Raw genomic sequence first — 24,660 nt, 5'->3', positions numbered from 1 at the left:
TGATTCCATCCTAATTTAATATTCACTATTAATAACGGAAATATATTTTACCTGACCAGTGTTAACTATTAGTAGAACTTAATTATTGAAAATGATAAATTAAATAAATTGTTAACATTCAACTTTTATTGAAAACATCTGAATCGAAACCCTTATCATCCAGTCTAAGCCCATACCATTCTAATTAATGTTTTTCAACATTATTAAGGGATTTTTTGCACGTGCAAGCAAGAACGTTAACAGCAAATTTTCTGATCTTCATAAAAATTCAATTTTATAAAAATTTAATATGTAGGTAGGTTGAAAAGTGAGAGGTTTATCATATTGTCCTTAACGAGGTCTGTTATATCTTTCTTGCAATACAGAACATGCCTTCTTTTTATGTCTGTTTCAGGTGAACCAGCACAATGATGATGGCCATGCGATCCCCCCAAACCCTTCCTGAACACACGTGTATCTGGAAGCTTCCTCCAAACACTAGGGTTTCACGGAAGGCAATTCCTGTTAGACCAAAAGGCTCTAGTAGACTGAAAGGACTTCAGAGGATGGACTGAAGGGGAATATTGCCGGAAGTACAAAGCATATACATGCTTAGTCTCCCTGTAACAGCCCCAGTTAATTATTTCTCATGGGTCTAAAGAACCAGAACACAAATACAAATCCGTACATAAATAAAATAAAACAAATAAAATCTATAACCGCCACTAAACAAATAATAACCCGCCAGATAAAATAAAAAGACAAAGCAGCAAGGGACATTTGTCCAGGGGTTCTGCAATTGATAGGGAGAAAACAAACTCCCGCTATCCTTGCGTTCTGTTCCAACCCCTTCCTATTATTTTATAGGATTTATTTATATTTTTCATCTTTTACTAATGTAATACTTTTACAGATTCTTTTTTGGGTACTGTTATGGATGTCAACCATAGTAAGATGCTCATACTCAATTAGATACAAATTTTGTTCTATTACTATGACTTTATTATAATTTAAGTTCATTTTTATTGAGATATAAAAATGTATATTGCATTAAATTAGATTATTCTGTTTTATGACAGATACATTATGGCTGGCCAATTTCTGATGAATAACTAAAATTAAAAGAAACATTCAGATATATTTATTACCATTCATCATTTAATTTGGAAAAGAATTAATAAATATTCATATCAGAAATCTTCTATTACAGGAAGCAGTGGCTAAATATTTTGGATGAATTATATTTAATAATGACACGTGACAAGTTTATTTTAACTACAATAATTATTTGATGAAGCTATATATGAACGATGTATTTCTGGAATGATTTGACTATTGGGAAATACTTGTAATCAGTATTGCAAGGACATGTAATGTACATATTTTATAATCTGCAATAATTCTTAAATATCATTGTACTTAAAATACAAAGTTGTAAAATTACTAAAATATGGGTTAAAGATCAGTGGGTTTGGTTTGTAAATAAAAATATGTTCGTTATGTATGGGTACAGATATACAAGAGATTAGAATTCTACTACATAATAGTCTACATTTAGTACTCCATTACTGACTTTTAAGCTCACAAACACAAATCTTCTGAATTTTAAAAGTATGCAATGTCTAGAAAGTGTTTGGACAATTATGAAAAAGACATTCTACTGTTATTGGTGTACATACCTGACAATTGTTACTGAGAATATGAAGGAAACATAATAAAGAGATTTAACAACAATATTTGAAACTAATTAGACTGCTAAGTGGGTTTTCATATCTTCTAAATATATTATGGATGATGAACAAAACCTAAATCAGGTTTATATCATTAAATAGTGGTTTTTTTCTAATGTAGTTCTAAAATTAGAAATTATTGAATCATTTTATCTTAAGTTGTTTTGAGACTGCAAAAGTTTTAAATTATAGAATTGTCAAAATTTTATTGACAGAAAATAATATACGTTAACAGAATTTTTAAACATAGACGACTGTTCATTTGTACAGTTACTTAAATAGTCAGAAAGCAACTTGATTAAAGCAATTTTTTTTTAAGAAAGCATATGCAATTTGTTTTAAGCAAAGAAACATGTATGTTCATTTTATATGTATACCCATAACGTCACACATATTTATAAAAAAATATATTTAATTAAAAATATATTATTTACCTCCTCTTCTGTGCCATGAATCACCAGCCAAAACTGGAGCTCCAGCATCTACCCAGTATTGTCGGCCAATAAGAAATGGACCACACAGACCAGCACTGCATCCTATTGTTAAATTACAAGCTGATGTTGCATCACATATACACCCAAGACAAGCTTCTGTGAAATCTGGGAGGGTAGGATTTTCCCTTTCTGAAATAAATTAAATAGTTTTTAATTAAAGAATGAGCAAAATTACTTTAAAGACTATAAATTAAATAGAAAAAATAGCATAAACAAAAATTAAAAAAGAAATTGAGCAAATTATACTCTACAAAAAATCTGATGTGGACACTACATGACTTTCTTGTACGCCTATTAAATTACATACACATATTTTTTGCAGCACTTCATTTAAACTTATTTCATTTGAAAGTGAGATATGATCCTGCAGTTCTTTAATAAAGTGTATAGTTACACAATTACTGAAATATTAGTTTTTATTAACATCAAATAATTGTACAATTATTAATTCAACAATCTGATATGAAATATTAGGATAGAGTAAAAGTCCCTTTATTACTCATATTACTAGATCAGTATTATTTGTATCTTTATCAGTTGCTGATTAACAAAAGTTTCAGATTTCTGGTGTGTCGTCGTATAAATAAAAGTTAATAATAATTAAACTATTCCATTTAGTGAACTCTATACTGGTTACAAATGTTAATTTCGACCTTATGATGTAAAATATTTAGTTTTTATTATTGGATTATTTAACAAGAGAAGAATAAAAAAATTAAGAGAAAATGACAAAATGAGGAAGAAAATGTTAAAATTAAAGAAAGAATAAAAAGGAACAAAATGTTGAAAACCAAAAAAATAAAAAAAAAATAAACAGTAAGAAAATGTTGCAAACAAGGAAAGAATAAAAACATAAAGAGAAGATGATAAATATAAAGAGAAAGAAAATGTTAAGACCCAGGAAAGAATAAAAAGATAAAGAGAGAGAAAATTTGAAAACTAGAGAACATGTACACAAATTAAGATCAGAAGTATTATATCAAACTAAAGAGCGATTAAATGATTTTTTTTTCTATTTTTTTATTGTTATTATTCAATAATTATTTATTGTAAAACTTTTTTTTACAATCTTGGGTTAATAATCGTTAAAAAATCAATATATTTAAAATAAAAAAAAAAGTTTAAAAAAAGAAGGAGGTGAAGTCTGATTTGAACCAAAGAGCCTTCCCTTGTGAGATCCAAATATTGCATTAATTCAATTTTTTTTTTATTTTGGGCTTTTTAGACACTTTTGGTTCGGTCGATTGCAATCAAAAGGGGAGGTGCACAACTAGATGTTACAAAAGTCCTAAATCCAAAATTTCAACATTCAATGGCTAATCGTTTTTGAGTTACGTGAGATATGTACATACGTATGTACTACAGATATCACACTGAAACTAGTCAAAATGGATTCAGGAATGGTCAATATGGATATTTCCTTTGAAATCTATAAGTCAAAATTTTTCACGATTACAATACTTACTTTACTTCATAGAAAGAAGTAAAAATGATGAAAGCCGATTCAGAACAGCACAATTCATTAAAGAAATTATATAAAAATTTGATACATGATTTGTTTTAAAGGTTTTTTGGATTTATTATGTACATGAGAAATGTTCTCTGAAAACTTTACAGCTTTAAATAAAGAAAAGCACCTGACTTTCATACCATTTTTGCATTCTCTTTGAGATTATGGAGTATACTCATTTTCTAAAAAAAGCATTTCCTTTAGAAGTGATATTGTTGCATACTTTTGTATCAGCAAAGTTTCAGCTTCTAGTGGAAGGGGTTCAGGAATAAACAGCAGCTGAAACAAATTATTTTCTTAGTCCCTATTTACTCTGTGAAAGACATACTCAAGACATACTCTTTGAAGACATACTCAAGATGATGGATGAATGTTGCCATTTTCTTAAAAGGAAAATTTTTGATGTTAGAAGTCATGTGTGCTATTATCTTTTCAAAGACAATCTAATTCAAAAATCAAATAAAAGTTTTATATGAATTCCTTAATTAACAGCTGTAAAATTTTCAAATAAATTTTATAAAGCATGATGTGTGTACATATTCGCAAAATAACATTTAAACAAGATAAGTCAAATTTGTTAAAATTGAATTGATTAGCAATATGGTTATAAAGTTAATTTCTGTTTGTATGGGTTGTAGCACCTGCACATTCTAGAAATATAGTACTTGGTACTCATGCTACTACATACAATGTATGATACATGTGTATCATAAATAGCTGAAGGTCTGAAGGAGAAGCATTTGCTAAGCAATAAACAAGTAAAAGTTCAGTTGTAGAATTGGCTTTTATATCAAGACCAAAATTTCTTTGCCACAAGAATAAGTCTGATTAAAAATAGAGCAAAGTGAAGGTGATGTTAGGAAATAACAAATTTAATCTTCTGCCGGCCTCTGTGGCGTGAGTGGTAGCATCTCGGCCTTTCATCCAGAGTTTCCGAGTTTGAATTCTGGTCAGGCATGGCATTTTCACATGCTACAAATCATTCATCTCATCCTCTGAAGCAATACCTCTAATGGTGATTCTGGAGGTTAAAAAAAAATGTAATCTTCTTTTATCCATATTTGTTTACTGACATATCTTCTGCACTTAACCTTTGAGGAATTACCCCTGCTCAAATAAGTCACTGACCACCTTTAGATCCTAAATTGCCTCAAATATGTGATTAAAATTGATTAATATAATCCTAAATATAAAATTTCAGGGATGAATTTTCAATATTAAACTGATTAGAATAGCTGTAGCCCCGCTACCTAAAAATTAATAATTTTCCCATAGGTAAGAAGATGTAAATTTGCATTGCAACTGGACCTATGTTGGAATGTACCAAATGTTCCCTTAAAAATAATTATTGATGAAGTTAGAACTGTGAAAATCTATTGAGAGACTACCTTACGATCTGACCTTGAGGTTTGTTTGATTAAACCTTACAGTAGATAAACAAGTTTGTGATTCCCTGACTATATGAACTAGATGTATATGACTACACTATGAACTGTATATTTTTTTTAAGAAAGGATATCTACTTTTCTTTAAAAATCCAGTTAAATTATTCAATGTCTTTATTTTTAGAGATTGATCTTGATTTCTGAACCATTGAATTACTGGCTGTAAGATACCAATGTAATATGTATAAAAAAGTGAAATTGGTTAAAAATAAAATATGTTTGAATGAAATTTGTTAGAATGTTTCAGTTAGTGACTTTTTACTATTATTTTTAAAATTAAGAGTGTAAGAAAAAAAAATTAGTTCAGTTTTAAATAGTTTCAGTGTACGGTGAAAAGAAAGAGAATTTTGTATTTAGCAGGTTAAAAAGCACATGGTTTTGTATAAAATATAAAATCCAAAAAAATATTAGTTCAAAGTCTTGAATCAATTTCTTTGTACAATGAGACACCATGTGGGAGAGTATAAGCAGTGATTATTGAGGGTAGTGCAATATCAGATGATGGGGGTATGGGGCACTCTGTGTTTTGCAGTTTTATGTTGAACTTTGGTCAAATCATTATAATCATTAATGATAAGTGAAAAATTAACCTGTAAGATATATTTATCACTCTTTTAGATGGTGAGTTTGTTGGTTCTCAGTATGAGCCAATCTTGAAAAGTTTGTTTATTGAATCCTAGTGATAAAAAAAATACTATGATAGCACATGAATCTCTAAACAAATGAAAGGCTGAGACGGCCTTTTTAATATAACACTATAATATAATAATATAGTGTTATAATAATAATGTAGTAATATGTTATAATATAATATAAAATGTGTTATATATAATAATGCAATATAATAATAATAATATAGCACTATGTTTAATATTTAAAGTGTAAAAACTTACTTTATTTATTAATTAGTTTTTACAAGTTAAATATTAAATGCAGTGTTATAATTTATTAAAAATAATATTGTTTATAATATATTATTCATGATTTGAAATCATGTGTAATATACTATAAACACTGAGAAAAACTTAGATAAAGAAGTCTAAAACAAAACTGTTCTGATGACAGAACAGTCGTATTTTGATAAAACAAAGTTGTCATCCGTACAGATGTGATTGTTGATAACATAATGTTATGTAAAAGTGTAATAACAACAATATACATAACATTAATAAAAAAAAAAAAAACAAAAAAAAAAAAAAAATAGTACACATCATGCATAAAAATGTTATTAACTAAATATTTATTAAGTTGTATTTATAGTTAACAATGTACAGTAATATAAAAAATTGACAATACTGCAATAACTGATTTGCATCACAAAAGACATGATTCAACAAGTATCAATCTATTATATTTTAAATATCTGTAATTTGTACAAATTTATTGTTATACTGTAACAACTCAATATAACTAATTTACATTTACTTTATGTCTATTTATATAAGCTCCAGTGAACAACAAAGCCAAACAGGACAATAAAAAGTAGCTTTTTTTAAAAAAAAAGAATAACAACCACAAACTAATTTCGTTTTATCAAGAATACTTTTGTGTAGTACAATTACTTGACATGCTATTATTATACAATGGATGAAGAAGCTGTAAACAATGCTTTTTATACCATTCAGTCCAAGGCTGATGAGTTCTATTTTGTCAATTTTTAATCAACAACTAAAGAACTTCTATTATAAAATGATGATTCACTATATGCATACATTGTGTATTATAATTGTACATGCATAGAATCACTTTATTGTTATTGGTAATGAAAATCAACCTGAATGGAAAAAAATTAAATCATACAACATTCAATGTGATCACTCTCAAGATACATTAATAATATTCTGTTACTTGTATGTGTATGTATGTGTGCATGTATGTATATATATATATATATATATATATATATATATATACAGCTACTGTATAGGAGGCAGTCCATGAACTGATTAAAATAGACCACATTAATGGATCCATTCAACGTCTAGCCAAAATTCATAATTCAGAGCCAAAATCTATAGAACACAAACACTGAGAGACAGGTCAAAGATAAGGAAAATGGATTGTGAGAAAGTGATAATTTACCCACAAGGAACTGAAAAATCAAGATAACAATCCAATCTGAAAAGTATTTCAAGATCAACTCCAGTTTTTAAATTTTTGTTGGTGTAATGTTTCTCGGGAGATTAGGTTGTGTATACCAAGGAACAAAGCAGCTTTGTCAACAATTTTGTGTTGACTAGCTCAAATATATGCCATAAAAAATTGAATTTCTTTGGCTACTTGATAAAACATCTGAGGACAAATTCAAGCTTCCTTAAAGATTATTTTTTAGGCTACTCTTACTAAGTAATTAGAATTTTGAATTCAGTCTTCAGAATATCACACAAAATCTAAATAAAACAGTTCAGTGAATAAAAAAAAATATGTATACTCATGCACATCATAAATACTTCAAATGTTTTGGGTTTACAAAAAAAAGCATATTTTTCATCAGTTACATGAAATATATTATTCATCAGTTAAAAAGTGATGGCAAAATCAGATTCTGAAACATGATTAAACAAAATATGATTGTTTCAAAGTTTCAATAGATTAGGAGGTTATCAGAAATATCTTTCTTTTTGAGCCTTCTGAAAGGGAGTTAGTTCAAATAAACTAAAATCGATACTGCAAGAACAATAATTTTGTTTATACCAGTGAATTGTTATTTCACTTAATAGTGCACATTATATGAAAGTGCTGTAAACTTTTTCATAGATATAAAGCTCTTACCTTTTATAGTATCAGTGAAAAAACTATTTTTTAAATAGAAAAAATAGTTACGACTAATTTATGAAATGATAAGTTCCAATCCCAAACCTTTTAGATCTGCCTAAAGAGGAAAAAAATTAATTCAAATTCTATCCCCTGAATAATGTAAATATAAAATGATGTCTGATGATTGACATCTTACTGTAAGTGTGTGCTTTATGTGAGTATATCATGTGTTTTTATGTTTATTTTAAATGTAAAAAGAGGTTTACTCTAAGTATAAGATTGTTTTTGTCAAATGTTCATTTCAGTTTAAAAATGTATTTCTTGTGTGAAGTTTTATATTAATGATTTAGCAGTAAAGAGAAATAATTTGAGAATTAATTCTATAGCTTGCAATAACAAAAAAATTTCACACAATCATTATGTTTGAAAAAGCTTTATTATTGAGACGGCTAGTGAAAGATTTCGATTTCAGTTCCCCTGGTGAAATGAGGTATACTGAAATTTTTAAGAAGTGTTGTAAGGGATAGCCTTGATAGTTTCTCATGTTTTTTGACCAGAGAAATTGGATAAAATAGGTCCCAAACAGGCACCTGTTTTGGATAAAACAGATGTACATTTAATTCTGAGAATATTAATGTAAAGTCTATAAAATAAAATCAACTTTTATTATTAAAAATAAAACTGAGCAGAATTTAACAGAAAAATGTTATGAATTTGTAAAAAATTATAAGCAATTGTTTTTAGTAAAATAAATTTAGATCTTTGAAAAATTAAATTACTTTTAATTTACCTTAAAAAAAATTCTCTTTGTGGTGTACACTGCATTAATTTACAGTACAATAAGTGTTCAAAAATTCTACCATTGAGATCCATACAGTTTTCAACATGTTTCCTTACATTCTCTAAATTGCCAACCTAATGATATCTTTGCATTCCTTGATTAGGGGATAGCAGCATTGAGAATGCGAGCAATCAGTTCATCATATGTGTCTACTTTTTACTAGTATACCTTGCATTTCATCCATTCTCATAAATAGTAATTTAACGTAGTAAGGTCCAGTGATCTAGGTGGCCAATTTACTAGCCCTCTACATCCTACCCATTTATTAGTAAATCTTTCATCTAAGGAATGTTTTACTTCATTCATGAAATCTGTTGGTGGTCCTTCAAGTTAACAGTACATTTCAGTTTCTTTTTGCCAATAAGAAATTTTCAAGCACTGTAAGAAATTCATTGTTTAAAAATTCAAGATAATTTTTCCTCGTGACACTTGTTCTACAGAGTGATTTTTTAGTCCTGTTACCCAATTTTAAATGTAATTTAAAAAAGGGAAATTTAGATTGAATAAAAAAATGTATTTGTTACTTACAAAAGAGATTTAATAAAAAGCTATTACTTACATAATTGTTAAAGAATACGCTCAAAATGCCCACCCCTTGTGGTTATACACGCACAGATTCTTTTCAGCATATTAGCAGAAACCTTTTTAAGAGTTGCATTGGAAATATTCGTGATTAAGTCTGTAATATTGAATTTAAGTTCATCAGTAGTGCGAGGAATGTTTTTGAAAGCCTCGGACTTAATATAGCCCCACAAAAAGTAGTCAAGAGATGAGAGGTCTGGGGATCTTGGAGGCCATAAGCCCTTGCTTATTATTCGATCATCAAAGAACTCTTGCAGAAAATCCATGGTTCGCGAGACGTGTGGCATGTCGCGCCGTCTTGCTGAAACCAGCAATACCGATCTTGAATAAGATCGGTAAGAATTGCATTGGAAATATTCGTGATTAAGTCTGTAATATTGACTTTAAGTTCATCAGTAGTGTGAGGAACATAAATTGGCGCACAATATATGTGTGTATATATGTATGTATACTTCACCGATTACTGTCTGTTCGAAGAATATGGGTCCGACTATATGATAATGAGATATCGCACACCACACACCAATTTTTTCAGGATGCAAAGATTTGTCTTTTAAAGCGTTATGATTTTCAACCGCCCAAATTCGATAGTTTTGACTGTTCACATAACCATCGAGATGGATCCAAGCTTCATAACTAAAGAACACTGTGTTTAAAAATTCGATTCCGTTATCATTTACGAGAGACCTAAACCAACGGCAATATTGCAATCGCTTGTTTAAATCTAGAGGCTGAAGCTATTGGACTAATCGTACGCGATACGGATACAATTTTAATTTCTTAGCAGCTTTCTAAACGCTCGAATATGACAGACCGACTTGCGTGGAAAGTTTTCGTAAACTTTTCCGTGGAGAATTGAGCAATCTTGTTTTCACATTCTCTAAAACGTCATCTGTCAAGCGAATTGGTCGACCACTAAATTTTCTGTTGCAAACACTACCTGTCTCTCGAAATCGGTTTGCTAGCCTAGAAATTTACATTTTTTCTGGCGGAGGAACACCAAACAAATTTAATTTGCAATGATTCTTTTACTCTCGCGTACGATTTCGTAGCAAAATATTGTTCAAGATTGAAAACTCGTTGTTCTATAGTAAAAGACATTCTGTTCGTAACACGACCGGAAACGGCACAAAAGTTTACACAGCTCAAGGAGAATCAACTCACACTGCCGTATCTATACCGGTTAAGTAGCACTACCAACTTCGTGTCACAAAACAAAATTTCCCTTTCTTAGAAAAAAATTACGAAGGGTGAATGGCTTTACGTAGTGAATCACGAACAATGTCCTCTGTACCTAGACGAACCCAGTTGTATTTAGCTTTAGCTCCATTACGCGTGCTCTTTGCTGGAGTGGTCCGTTATATCGCTGGTACTCGTGGGACCAAAATTTTGAATCCACAAATAAATTCTATGGTGGTTGGTGGTCCATCTGAAAAAATCATCAAAGTCTAGTGAAAAGGCCTCGATCAGCTTTGTCTGGCGAGGATAATATTGCTGCAGAAGGGAATATACCAAATTCTACAGCATCAAGTCTAAAATATAAAGATATTCACTTTGTTGTTCTTCGGAATAATCAGGAAGGTGGTTCATTCCATAAGGTTTCGACTTTATTGTTTACAAAATCTGTAACCGGTTCAATTGGTTATCCGAAGAACATCAGAAAATTACGAGACGGAATGATTCTAGTAGAAACTTTTAATGATGAGCAGAGTCGCTCCCTATTACATCTCAGTAATATGGGCGGCATAAACCTAAGTGCAATATGCCACAAGACACTGAATATCAGCCGGGAAGTAATTTTTTGCCGCGACCTTCTGGAGTTGAACATAACGGAAACAGCTGACGAACTTCGTAACGAGGAAGTTGTGGAGGTAAAACGAATAACGAAACGGCAGAACAGAGTGGAAGAACCAACAACTTTCCTTAATTAACTTTTAATTTTCTGGTACCACAAGAGAAGATTAAAGTGGGTTCATGCTCTAGAAATGTCAAATCTCCTCACCTAAATCGCATCACCATCCAAGGTGAAGTCACCAAGGAGACTTCAATGCCCACCATATTTTCTGGGCTCATCTTTCTGCTTCTCTCAAGGAAATATGATAAACAGAGTGAGACAAGACTTGGACCTTTGTCTACTGAATGATACCTCACATACATACATGTCCTTATCATCTGGTACATTGTCCAACATCGACCTGTCCGTATGCTCGCCGAGTTTATTCGCTCGTTTTAATTGGTCCTGTTTGCGATGACTTTCACGGCAGTGATCACAGGCTAATTATTATTGTTTTTAATATGGACCGCGAGGTGAGGAAAAGGCACGGAGATGGATTGTTGAAAAGGCGGACTGGAACGGTTACCATAAAGCCTTCCCAATCACAGTATGACGGTGGCGCAGGCGTCCTTGATCACCTCTCCTTTTTTACGTCCATGATACTTGAAACTGCTAATAGGTATATCCCACAAACATCGGGAAACCCTAGACTCCCTTCCATTCCTTGGTGGAATGATGATTGCCGAAACGCTATTAGCAAACGACGACAGGCACTGCGTAAATTTAACTGCAGGCCTGCAGATCAACATCTAAATTTGTACCGTAAGGCTAGAACGGTATGTCGTCGGGTAGGAGGAAGTCGTGAAGGAAATACGTAGACACCATCTCACGCAGTACTCCCACGTCTACTGTGTGGAAAAAGATCCGTCCAATTTGTGGATCACCAAAACAAGCTATTGTCGGGCTTATTCATGAAGGAGGACTTCTTTCATCATCTTCTGCGTGGCAACTACCTTAGCAAATACTTTCCGCTCCGTGTCTCTCACTTCATCATATATTAACGAATTTCAGAGGTACAAGATACAGATGGTACAAGATTACCGTTGAACATTGGTGATTCGGTCGGTGAATTAAACGCTCCATTCGCATTCAACGAGTTTTACGCGCGGGTACAGTTTGTCACGCGGTCAAAAACTCGCGTGACACGTCCCCTGAACCTGACAAAGTTCATCTCGGTATGCAGTCACACCTTCCTCATTCGGCATTACAACATCTATTGAACGATTATAATGATCTATTCTCTGCATACGTCTTCCCACCCGTCTGGTCGGAAGTCGTTGTAAAACGACTGGTCGGAACAGTACTTAAACCTGGTAAAAGCAAGCCCCTCAAGCTACCGCTTAGCTCCTTGACAAGCGTCCTAAGCAAGGTAACAGAGAGGATGGTGAACCGCAGAATTATATGGTACTTGGAGAGTCATGGCATTTTATCTCCAGAACAGTGTAGTTTCCGACAAGGACGATCCTCCATTGACCATTTAGTGTCATTGGAAACAGCTATTCAAAACGCTTTCCTATTACGTCATTACCTCGTCGCTATCTTCTTTGATATCAGAAAAGCATTCGACACGGCCTGGTGACGTGGTATTCTAAAGACCTTCAAAGAATGGGATCAACGGCAATATGCTTGCTTTTATTAGGGGTTTCTTGTATGGCCAAACTTTCCATGTTCGTGTTGGAGATTCTCTCTCGGGTAGCGTCAACTTGGAGAATGGAATACCTCAAGGAAGTGTGTTTAGTACACCTTATTTTTTATAACCATCAACGGTATTGCTAAATATGTACAGACTCCTGTTTCATGTTCTTTATTTGCTGATAATTTTGCTATATATATTGCGTCCCGTTCAACAGCCACAGCGGAGAGACTACTACAGAACAGTATATCTCGCCTTGAAGCTTGGTCCAAGGTTACCGGCTTCACATTTTCACTTGAGAAAACAAAATGTGTAGTCTTTTTTCGCCTGCGGAACCCCTTTATTCCACAAGTCTTCCTCAGTGGAGAACTAATTGCTACCTCTCCTTATGTCAGATTTTTAGATTTATGTTTTGATAGCCGCCTTACGTGGGTGAAACACATCAAAGAATTAAAAACGAGATGTTCCAAACTTTTAAGTATGCTGCGAATCCTTTGCAATACCAACTGGGTGCCGATCGGTCATGTATGTTGAGTTTTTACTATTTCTTAGTTCGTTCCCGTTTGGATTATGGTTGTGTTGTCTACTCTTCAGCGCGTAATACCGTGCTTAAAATGTTGGATGTTGCACATCATGCTTTTCTTCGGCTTGCTACAGGTGCCTTTAGATAAGTCCTGTCGTCAGTACCCTTGTTGACTACAGTGAGCCATCACTTTGGGATAGACGGAACTAGATTTTGGCATCTTATTTTACCCATCTTAGCGGATAGCCAAATCACTCGGCTTTTGATAGACTTTGGAAGTTCTTATTTTCGGAGATATGAGGACCGTCCACGTTATACTGTACCTGCAGGTATTCGCACCCGATGTTTACTGCACCTTATGAATATTGACGCACCTTCTATTTTTCCAATTTACCCGTGTTCATTTCCTCCGTGTAGAATCAAACTTATAAATTTTATGTTTGACCTCACGATATACGATAAAGAATCAAAGCTACCTATTTTCTTTCAACAAATGTTTCACCATATTCTCTCCAAGACAAAATCAGACGCAGTGTATACACAGATGGATCGAAACACAATGATATCGTTGGATGCGGATTTATTGTTACTGACCTAAGATATATGTTTGGTCTACTTGGTATTACGAGTGTCTTTACTGCTGAACTATACGCTATAAATCAGGCTTTGAATATCATTAACCCTAAGTACCGTCATATCCTTATTTGTAGCGACTCGTGTAGCGCTTACAAGGCCTTAGAGGATTTTTATTTCAAACATCCTGTCGTCACCGAAATCTACAATGCAGTCGTCGAGTTGAACCATCGCAACACACAAGTAAGTTTCTTTTCGAGACCTAGCCATGTGGAAATTCCGGGTAATGAACGTGCAGATTCCGCTGCTAAAAACGCATGTAGTCAACCATGCTTCACTACCCGTGTTACTACATCCGACTTTATTAACTATGTAAAACTTACTCTTCGCACAAAGTGGCAAGCTGACTGGACGGCTACAGCAGATAACAAATTCGAAGACATTAAAGGTTCTGTGTTGCCATGGAACTTCTCATACAGGAAAATTCGTCGTGAGGAAGTGGTCCTCTGCCGATTGTGGATAGGACATAGGAGAGCTACTCACGGATATCGGGTTTCTTTTTTCCTGTTTAGCCTCCGGTAATTACCTTTCAGATAATACTTTAGAGGATGAATGAGGATGATATGTATGAGTGTAAATAAAGTGTAGTCTTGTGCAGTCTCAGTTGGACCATTTCTGAGATGTGTGGTTAATTGAAACCCAACCACCGAAGAACACCGGTATCCACGATCTAGTATACAAATCCGTGTAAATATAACTGACTTTACTAGAACTTGAACGCTGGAACTCTCGACTTCCAAATCAGTTGATTTGGGAAGACGCGTTCACCACTAGACCAACCCGGTGGGTACTCATGGGTATCTGATGTCGGCAGTAAACACACAAGAATGCATGCGATGCAACTGCCGCTTGACTGTGCGCCACATTCTTTTGGAATGCATACGTTATGTGGCCTTACGTTTAAAATTAAATTTCCCCAGAATTTTCATCAAATCCTGGGTAATAATAATGAACTTTTGGATCAGGTTTTTTTTGTTTCTCAGGACTGCTAATGTTTTACATACTTTTTAATTTTTTTATAGTAGTTGTATGTTTTTGTATCTAACATAATAGTTGATAAAAGTTTTTTATTTTATCTTTGTTTTTAATATTTTAGTTGGTTTTGATTTTGTTTTTAGATTTCTACTTTAAGTTTTTATTTTCTTTCAATTTTGGTTATTCTATTGGATTGTGTATTTATATTTCATATTTTGTTTTTCGGGCGTTTTTGGGGGGCATTGTTTTCGTCCCCCCAAAAAAAAACTTCCAAAATTATATCCTTTTCCTCCTGAATTGCCGTATTTATGTTTTTTAATACCATAACCAAATTATTTTAGTTGATCTTACAAAATACAAAAATTTATTCTAAAAATGGCTTAGTTTTCCTCAAGAATAATATCCCATGACAGGACTATTAGGAGGAAAACTGAGAGTGAAGTGGTCTCCTATTGTCTCTTTATTGAGTAAAATTTGACTATAAATTCTTATTTTTGTTATTGTTATCATTATATCATCTTAAAATGATGCGAGACATATTATCTCAAATTGCAGACGACTTTTAGCAAACATAATCTTATTTTTATCTTTACAGAATCAAACTAAAGGAAAACAGTTAAAAATAGTTTTTTACATGAATGTGTAAGATCATATTGTTTCAAATGCCTCTAAACTTTTCAGAATTCCCAATCCTTTACAGAAAAATTATCACGCAGTATTTTTTTTTTCTAACTATGCCAGGAGAGTTAATAATTGAGTGTTATGTTCAACTGTTTGCGATCCAGTTAATTAACAAATCAATACATAAAAAAATTAATATGAATAGATAAATTCTTAACAAAAGTGGTTCAAAGTTGGTAAGCCAGAAAAAAAAAGAAAAAAGACTAGATTAAACACTGATTTAAACATTTTCATGAATAAGGTATACATATCAGGATGCATCTATTTTCTTTGAACAACTCTAGGTACACAGAGTCCGTCCCACAGGAAAAGTGACTGATTTTAAATTCGCATAACTACTAATGCGATCTGAGAACGGATGCATGAATTAACTAGCGTGGTATTCCGACTACTTTCCGTTTTAAATTTAACAGCGCTGGCATCGCAAACTACAATAACCAAAACTTTAACAGTATGTTTTGAACTTCGGTCGTGAAAGAAACAATGAAGGAAGGGTACAAACATTAACTTTTGGATAAAAGTTGGGTAAAAGTGCCACAGACCCTTTTAAAAATGTACACAAAATTTAAAAAAATTTTTTTACTTATGTGAAAAATTTAAAACTTTTTAGGAATGAATTATAAAAATCTCTTTTTAATTGTGCTTAAACTTTCGAAGAAACTTATCCATCAAGTATCAAGTCTCTACTTTTGATTTTATGGATACAGAGATATGATGGAAAACTATATCTACACAGAACAAAAAATTATTTATGTTGATTATAGATTTAACATAATCTACTTTTGTACTACAACAAATATAACAAAATGTGGATAACATTTCATCGTCAATGATATGAAGTTTTTTAAAAGTAATCTTCGTCTCGTTCAGTTTTTATAGTAAAATTCAAATTTATGTATCTGATTCAAAATCATGGCATTAATTAAAAAGAGTTTCTTATGTGAGAAAAAGTTGGAGCCCTTAGAAATCAGTAGTTGCTTAATATAATGAAACATAACATTCAAAGAAAAATAAAAGCTGACAACACAATTGTGGGACTTTCCTATCACGCGGCTTTTTTCTGATGCATGGCTTATACATACAACTTAATTAAAAATATTTAACATTTTATTTAAATATAATATTTCTTGTTTATTTAATCCAATGATTCTAACTAAAGCGCGCGCGAATACCGTATTTCATTCGCGCGGGTGTGACGGTATTAGCGACCATTTTAAATATTTTTTTACACTTTAAATATTATTCATTTATTTAATTCTACCATTAACCTGTGTCGTTACAACATAGCAGACGACTACAGCAGCTGTACATCGGTGCTATACTAGCGTTCTTTGTGGTGAGAGGGAGGTACAAATGACCTATTATACCCACTTAACCGCTAGTTTAGAGATTTATTTTGGAGTGGAGATGCGATTTTGCAAATTTTTTTTTGTTGAAAATATTATTTTCTAATTGTTAAAAAATATGCATAAGAAAAATAAGACCTTAATTAGGCGTAATCTCGAATACTGAGGATGACCTTGATCTATAGTCTCACCCCCTTGACCTTTTAAGTTGAAAATTTAATGACATTAATCCCTTATATATAGAAATAATTTGACCTAGTTTGATAAAAATCGGTTCAGTAGTTTTGGAGATATAAGGTGATTTATAGGGCGACACAGAACATACGAACATCCGGAAAATTTCCATCCGATTTTTTGGGTTTCTTAGGTATCAAAACGTAAAGATCCGGTGAAAACCGCTTATGCCCAAATTGGACCGATTTTTCCTTCTAAAGCTATAGCACTGTTATAGCCCTAGACGGGAAAGTAAAAATACAGAACTATATGATAAGAAGATAGTGATGATAGCTAGACAACTGTCTCACTAGAATTTTGCTAAAAACTTATTTAAAATCGTATTATTACCTATATCAGTCAGGAAGTAGTGTGGCGAGAGCCATACAAAAATTTCGAAACTGTGTTTTAATATTTTACTAGTTTCTTAAATGCACATTAAATTCTCTAAAAATTTTGTTTTATTTTATTTTTGTGTCTCTTGTTCATCGCATTACTATTCTGTCTGAAAATTTTATTTTTTTAAAGATGGGCAGAAAGTACTGTTCAAATACGAATAATAAACATGTAATCATTGATGTAAATTATTTTTGTTTGATTAATTATTTTTTAAACTGATACAAAGAGATGACGTTGAAAAATTAATCACTGAAAAAGAAAAGATAAACATGGGGTAAAGTAACCATAATTGATGGATTTAGCTGAAAATTTTTTCGTACCGCTAATAAAATTATTATTTCAAAAAATTATAATGATGATGATGATGATTGATTATGATCATGATCAACATTACTTTACTTTGTGAAAATATTTTACAAAAGTAAAGTTTTACGTTATCAGACATTTAGTTATTGTAGAGTAGGAATATATTTACTTATACTAAATAATTAATTCATATTGTTTTATAAATTATCTCATTGCCTCCAATAAATATGTCAGTTTGTTGTTTTTTATAGCTATATTATGGAAAGTATATTATGAATTAAAAAAAAATAAATAAATAAAACTTTAAAGCAAGTACTGTACTTCTGTTTTTTATTACAAGTTTCAGACTAGTTAAAAGTACAACATAAAAATATCATTATTTGAGATCTTTATGCAGATTATTTATTTATTCTATAAAATAAAATCTTATGTACTTTCTTAAAGTGGATCTCCTTGATAAAGCTGGCTCAGTTTAGCTGTTATAAAATCTGCTTGTTACAAGCAATAGCATAAAGTATTCTATAAGCCGGATCTTCATTATACATGTTAGGTAGGGAATGTTAGTGAATTTTGATAAAGAAATGTAATGTGTGGTAACCTTATTTAAAATTCATGTTAGCCAGTTTATTAAAACTAAAGTTTTTACGCTTTTATTTGTATTTTCTCATATACACCTTTGGACGTCTATTTTTTTAAATAAATAAATAAATATTTACAATAAAGAAACATCAATGTACACTTTGATTGATTGATTGCATTGGTACTGGGAGGTATAACTTTAGACTTGTTACACACTAGCCAATCTCTTGCCAATGACCTAGTTGACAGCAACCACTTAACTCAAAGATTAATATGAGTGAATGTGCTCTTGGTCACAGTAATCATCACAAGTCTCTGGCAACCAAGACAATATGTATAATACACAGAGTGACCAGCTGGTATATTGCTTATTTTTCTTCTGGAGAAATCTTTACTGATGATCTCAACATATTTTTAAAAAATCATCAGTGATTTTATAGACATCCTTACAAAATTAAAAAAAAAATTATCTTCACATTATCAAGCCTGTAAAAAAATATTTAAACATCTCTTTTGTTGACAATCTTCCAATAAAAGATGCATTCAGTATTTTCTTCTTTTTTAAATATTTGTTAATAACTAGAGTTATTTCCTTGAAAGCCATTCTACTGACTGATTTACGCAATATTGACAAATTCTGACTTGCTGATTTGGTTTTCCCTCACTTTTGGTCTCCTGCTGACTTGTTAGCTGCCAACTGATTGCCTAGAGCAGTAATTCTCAATTTTTATAGCTTCACAACCACCAAAAAGTAAAAAAAAAAAAAAATATATATATATATATATATATATATAATGAATATTTTGTGACTCCTCAACCCAGCCAAATGAAACCCAGTTAAAACTATTTAGCTGCATTGATAGCAATGGGTATGAATTTACATGTATGAGGTGTAAAAACATGAGAAATTTACAGGTTCCAATTTGAAGTGTATGTGCTCCTTGTAATTTGGTCTGCTTGCATAATATTCCTGTGAGAGGGTCATGTTCGAACATGCATGTGGTACGTTTGAATATATCATACTCTCAACAGTATAAAAGAGGTGTAAGGGATTGCAGTGTCAATTTAGTTTTGAGTGTGAAGTGTGCATCAGGTGCCTTTTTTTAAGTTTTTAAAAGTGTAGTTTCATTGAAAATAATAATAATAATAATTGAGGTTTTGGTTTTTTAGCCAAATGGTGTAACTGTTTTTTTTTTCAATAAGATTCTTATGCAAAATAGATTGAAAAAAGTTAACCATCTACATCCAATGAATCAGTTAGAAAAAAGTCAAGATTGTAAAATGACAGTTATTTAAATTATGGTTTTACCTCATCGGATGGAAAGCCACAGTGCATTGTTTGATTTCCAGTTCTCAGCGATGAAAGGATGAAATCATCAAATTAATTCGACACTTGGAAACTAAATATCCAGATCATAAAAACAAACGCTTTAAATTTTTCGAAAGAAAATTACACACTTTGAGAAATTAACAAACTTTTATTTGGAAATCAAGCCGTACTGATGAAAGTACAGTTGAATCATCTTATCTCGTAGCATTAAGAGTAGCTAAGATTTCCAAACGCCATACAATCGCAGAAAACCTCATATTGCTTACTGCAATTGATTTGGTCAGTGTTTTAATAGGCGCGGAAGAAGAAAAAAATTGAAAAAAATTCCGCTTATTAACGACATAGTATCAAGGGGAATTGATGAGATGGCTGTTGATATTTTCGCGATCAGATAATTCAGCAAGTGAGTTCAAGTGAATTTTTCAGTATTTAATTTGATGAATCAACAGATGTGGCAAACATTTCTCAGTTCTTATGTTTTGTGCGATATGAATGCGAGAGGGAAGATCAATCAAAGAAAATATGTTGTTTTTAAATCAATACCTGGTCATGCAACAAGGCAATGTCTTTTTGATTTTTTTATGAAGCTATTAAAAACTTTAACATAGATCGTACAAAACGTATTGCAATATGTAGTAATAGTGCAAAGGCAATATCAGGAAAGAACAGTAATTTCTGAAAAAATTAAAAAATCTCCTTATGACAAGGGCGGTTTGGACGCATGCTTCCTTCACAAACATGCTCTTGCCACAAAAGAATGCCGGAAATAATCTCAAACAAATTCTTTGTAAAGCTGTAAAAATGGTTAATTTTATTAAAAGTCGACTATTACAGAATAGGCTGTTTGCTATTATGCGATGAAATAGGTAAAAAAAAATCTTTTCATGTAGAAGTCAGATAGTTATCGTGGGGAAAAGTGTTAAGCCGTTAAGTTAAGTGTTAAGTTATTGGAATTATTCGATGAGTTAATATTATTTTTCCAGGATAAACAAACGCCATTCTCAATGTTTTTACAGAAAAATGAGTATAATATATTGTTGTTGATTAACTTAACTGATTATTTTGCATTTAAACGACTTGAATGTGAATTTATAAGGACGCGATAAAAACATTTTATTAATTAGAAAAGTTCATGCTTTCATTAAGAAGTTTGATATGTGGATTATTCGCATTCAAAGCAAAAATTTTAATGTTTCCATTTACTTCCAATTATACTGAGAAAAATTTGGATAAAGAAGACACTATTATTCACCACAGATTGGATAGCATGAAGATCCATTTGCGTGAACTAAAACTTCAGTTGGCGTAGTATTTTCCGGAATATAAAAATGATTTCTCGAAGACATAGGTACTGAATCAATTTAGTGAAAACGTTGTTGCAACTGCTAAGTTACCGGTTGAGATTCACAACTAGCTCATCGAAATGTCTACCGAGAAAACGTTAAAAATAAAATTCACATCTAAAGATTTAGATACGTTTAGGTTTTCTCGTCGAAGTGAATATGGAAATTTAATCACAGAAGCATTAAAAATATTAATTCCTTTCTTCATGTCTTGCCTTTGTGAAAACGGTTTTTTGTCTATGGTTGCGCTTAAAACTAAATATAGGATCGTTTTTTATCACTTGAAAACAATTTTTTTTTGTGTGTTTTTAACATAACCTCACGTAAAGGGAAACTTTTAAATGAAAAACAAACGCAACTATCTCGTTAATTTATTTTCTTTGCACGTATAATCATCATAAATGTAAGAAAAATGTTTGTAAAAAGTAATATTTTTTCTCATAAAATGATTTCATTATTGTTTATGTGTAAAGTTGTAGGCTAATTTCGCGATCCCTCTTTCATATCACCGTGACACCCAGATTGAGAAACGCTGCTATACTCGTATGATTAATAATTTAATCATAAGTATGTTATAAAAGATATACCTTTTATCAGGATGTGCTTCTATACCTTTTATACGAAACAGAATAAGAAGTATAAATCTAAAAGTTGATGAATGAATAAACTATGCAAGTTCTTTAAAACTGGGAACTGATTACTTAATACATTATTATAATTGATAACTGAACTGAATAATTGATACCTTATTGTGCTTCCATTGCCGCTTTTAATAGATTGCCTAACTATTTAAAAATTTTCCCGCCGGTATTTAAAATACAGGTAAATGATTTATTTTGCTGAAACAGGAATCCTCTGTTGACGAATTAAAAATACAAAAACAACAAACACCATTTATGTTCATCCCGTTAAACGTGTACATAAAAATGTGCTCAAAATAATTTTTAATAGCAGCTTCTGAATTGTGATTTATTTTGTCTTAATCTTTACTTCCTTGTACGACGTAAAGGCAGTATTGTGATCGCGAAAAATTTCGGTTTTCAGATTTCAACGGAAATAACCATTTTCACCATCCATTTTGAGAAGTTTCAGCGTGACGTCTTTACGTGCATACGTACGTATGTATCTCGTATAACTCAAAAACGATTAGCCATCGGATTTTTAAATTTTGGATTTAGGACTGTTATAATATTTAGTTGTGCACGTTCCCTTTTGATTACAATCGACTGGACCAAAACTATCCAAAAAAACCCAAAATCGAAAAAATCTGGATTTTTTACTTTTCCTTATCTGCAGTAATAAGCCCTTATTGAGAACTTTTCAACGATATATCATAATTGGTACTTATTTTCATTGGTTCCAGAGTAATAGCCAAATTTAATTTTATTTAATGAAATATTTTGATCTTACAATGGTACATCGGTTAGAATCAGATTTCATTTCCTCTTTTTAACCTTTTTTTTAATTTAAATATATAGATTTATTAATAATTATTAACCTCTGATTGTAAAAAAAATTAATGGTAAATAATAATTCAATAATAACAATGAACAAAAAAAAAAAATGTGTACATGTAATTTAATAGGCGTACAAGGAAGTTGTGTGGTACCCACATCAGATTTTTTTTTATTGTATAATTTAAGTTATAAATGAAAAATTTCCTCTTTTAATTGAAATAATTTCACAAGCTGTCTATTTTTTAAAACTATTTTAAATTCAAATAAATTGTTAGCTTCTTATTTGTAGGATTTAAAAATTTCTCTTTAGCGTTTTGTGATAAAATCAAAAATAATTTTAAATACTAAAAAAAAGCTTATTTTTAAGTTTTTTAAAGTTGAAGAACTAAAAGATTAAGTAATCATATTCCAATAATCAGGAAAAGGAAAAACAAATTGCATAAAATAATAAAAAAGAAAATTGATTTTTGAAGAAAGTTATTAAATAATTCTCAAATAAATTTTTATTTAAAAATAAATTTGCAAAACAAAGATTATGTAAAATAATAATAGAAAATAAGAAATTAAGGGAATTTTTTTTTTAATAGTTGACTGATCAACTGAAAAGGTAAATGTTCGGTAAATGTAAAAGCTAAACCAGAAATGATATCACAGCAGCAAGGGAAAGGAGATCATGTAGTTAGAGAAGGTCATATAATCAAAGCTTAGCAGAAAATGTCAACAACAAAACATTACATTACAACTTAGGACATAATAGACCGTATTTTAAATCACGGAAAGCCTCGATCACAAAAGACAAGATATATAATATAAGTTCATTGAAAAAACAGAGTGAGGAATAAAGCTACATAAAGCTGAATTCAGTTGATTTGAAAGTAGATTAAGTTGATGAGAATAATGTGTTTTATTACTTTCAAAATATATGGCAGTCTGAGACCAAAGACAAGAGGTACGGACAAATTGCTGTGCCCAAAATAAAACAAAAGAAATGATGGTAATAATGTTAATAATATTTCAAAATCAATGGGCACGAACGTTTTTAAAAGTCATTAAAATAAAATTACTAAATTTTACCAATAAATTTAATGTATCATTTAATGTGATATATTATAAATTACTATTTTTACTGAATTATAATTTTAACTTCCTTGTAAGAAGTAAAGAAAGTATTGTGATCGCGAAAAATTTCGGTTTTCAGATTTCAACGGAAGTATCCATTTTGCCCATCCCTGAATCCATTTTGGCTAATTTCGGCGTGACGTCTGTACGTACGTACGTATGTATCTCGCATAACTCAAAAACGGTTAGTCGTAGGGTGTTGAAATTTTGGATTTAGTACTGTTGTAACATCTAGTTATGCATCTCCCCTTTTAATTGCAATTGACTGGACCAAAAGTGTCCAAAAAAGCCCAAAATCTAAAAAATCTGGATTTTGGACTTTCTCTTATCTGCAGTAATAAGCCCTTATTGAGAAATGTTCAATGATATATCATAGGTGGTACTTATTTTCATTGGTTCTAAAGGTATAACCAAAGAGAATTTTTATTAATGAAATATTTGGATCTTATAGGGGAAAGCACATCGCTCGGTTCGAATCAGAACTACTTTTTTTTTTAATTTAAATATATTGATTTAGTAATAATTATTAACCTGTGATTGTAAAAAAAATTTACGATGAATTAAAATTCAGTAATAACAATAAAAAAAATAATATGAAAAAATATCAGAAGTTATTAATGAAAAAATGTGTGTATATAATTTAATCGGCGCACAAAGGAAGTTATGTGGGGTCCATATCAGATATTTTTAAATTAAAAAAACAAATAAATGTATATAAAAATTCTATGCAATTAATTATTTATATTAAAGAATAATTAATTTTTCAATATTAGGGGTCCCAAAATAGCTTCATCATTGAAGAAATCACACCATTTATCTTACCGACTCGATTTACAACTTTGATAATAACACAACCAGTAAAAATGATGGTGAAAAAAGAGATGACTTGAAATTGGTTGAATAGAATAACACTCAGTAATGAGACTCCCGGGATATCAGAAAAAAATTAAA

General features: G+C 31.1%; 1 protein-coding gene across 1 annotated transcript in view; it reads right to left on the bottom strand.

Moving 5' to 3' along the window:
* The window catches only part of LOC142317276 (lysozyme-like), a 51,509-nt gene that overhangs the window by 5,777 nt on the left and 21,072 nt on the right, over positions 1 to 24,660 (bottom strand). The window contains exon 2 of the mRNA XM_075353689.1: positions 2,144 to 2,332. Within this exon, the coding sequence (XP_075209804.1) occupies positions 2,144 to 2,332 (189 nt within the window). The remainder of the gene's footprint in view (positions 1 to 2,143; positions 2,333 to 24,660) is intronic.

The sequence above is a fragment of the Lycorma delicatula genome, chromosome 1 (genome assembly GCF_047948215.1).
Source record: "Lycorma delicatula isolate Av1 chromosome 1, ASM4794821v1, whole genome shotgun sequence".
NCBI lineage: Eukaryota > Metazoa > Arthropoda > Insecta > Hemiptera > Fulgoridae > Lycorma > Lycorma delicatula.
The sequence above is the reverse complement of the archived record's forward strand: the minus strand, read 5'-3'. Positions and strand labels throughout refer to the sequence as shown.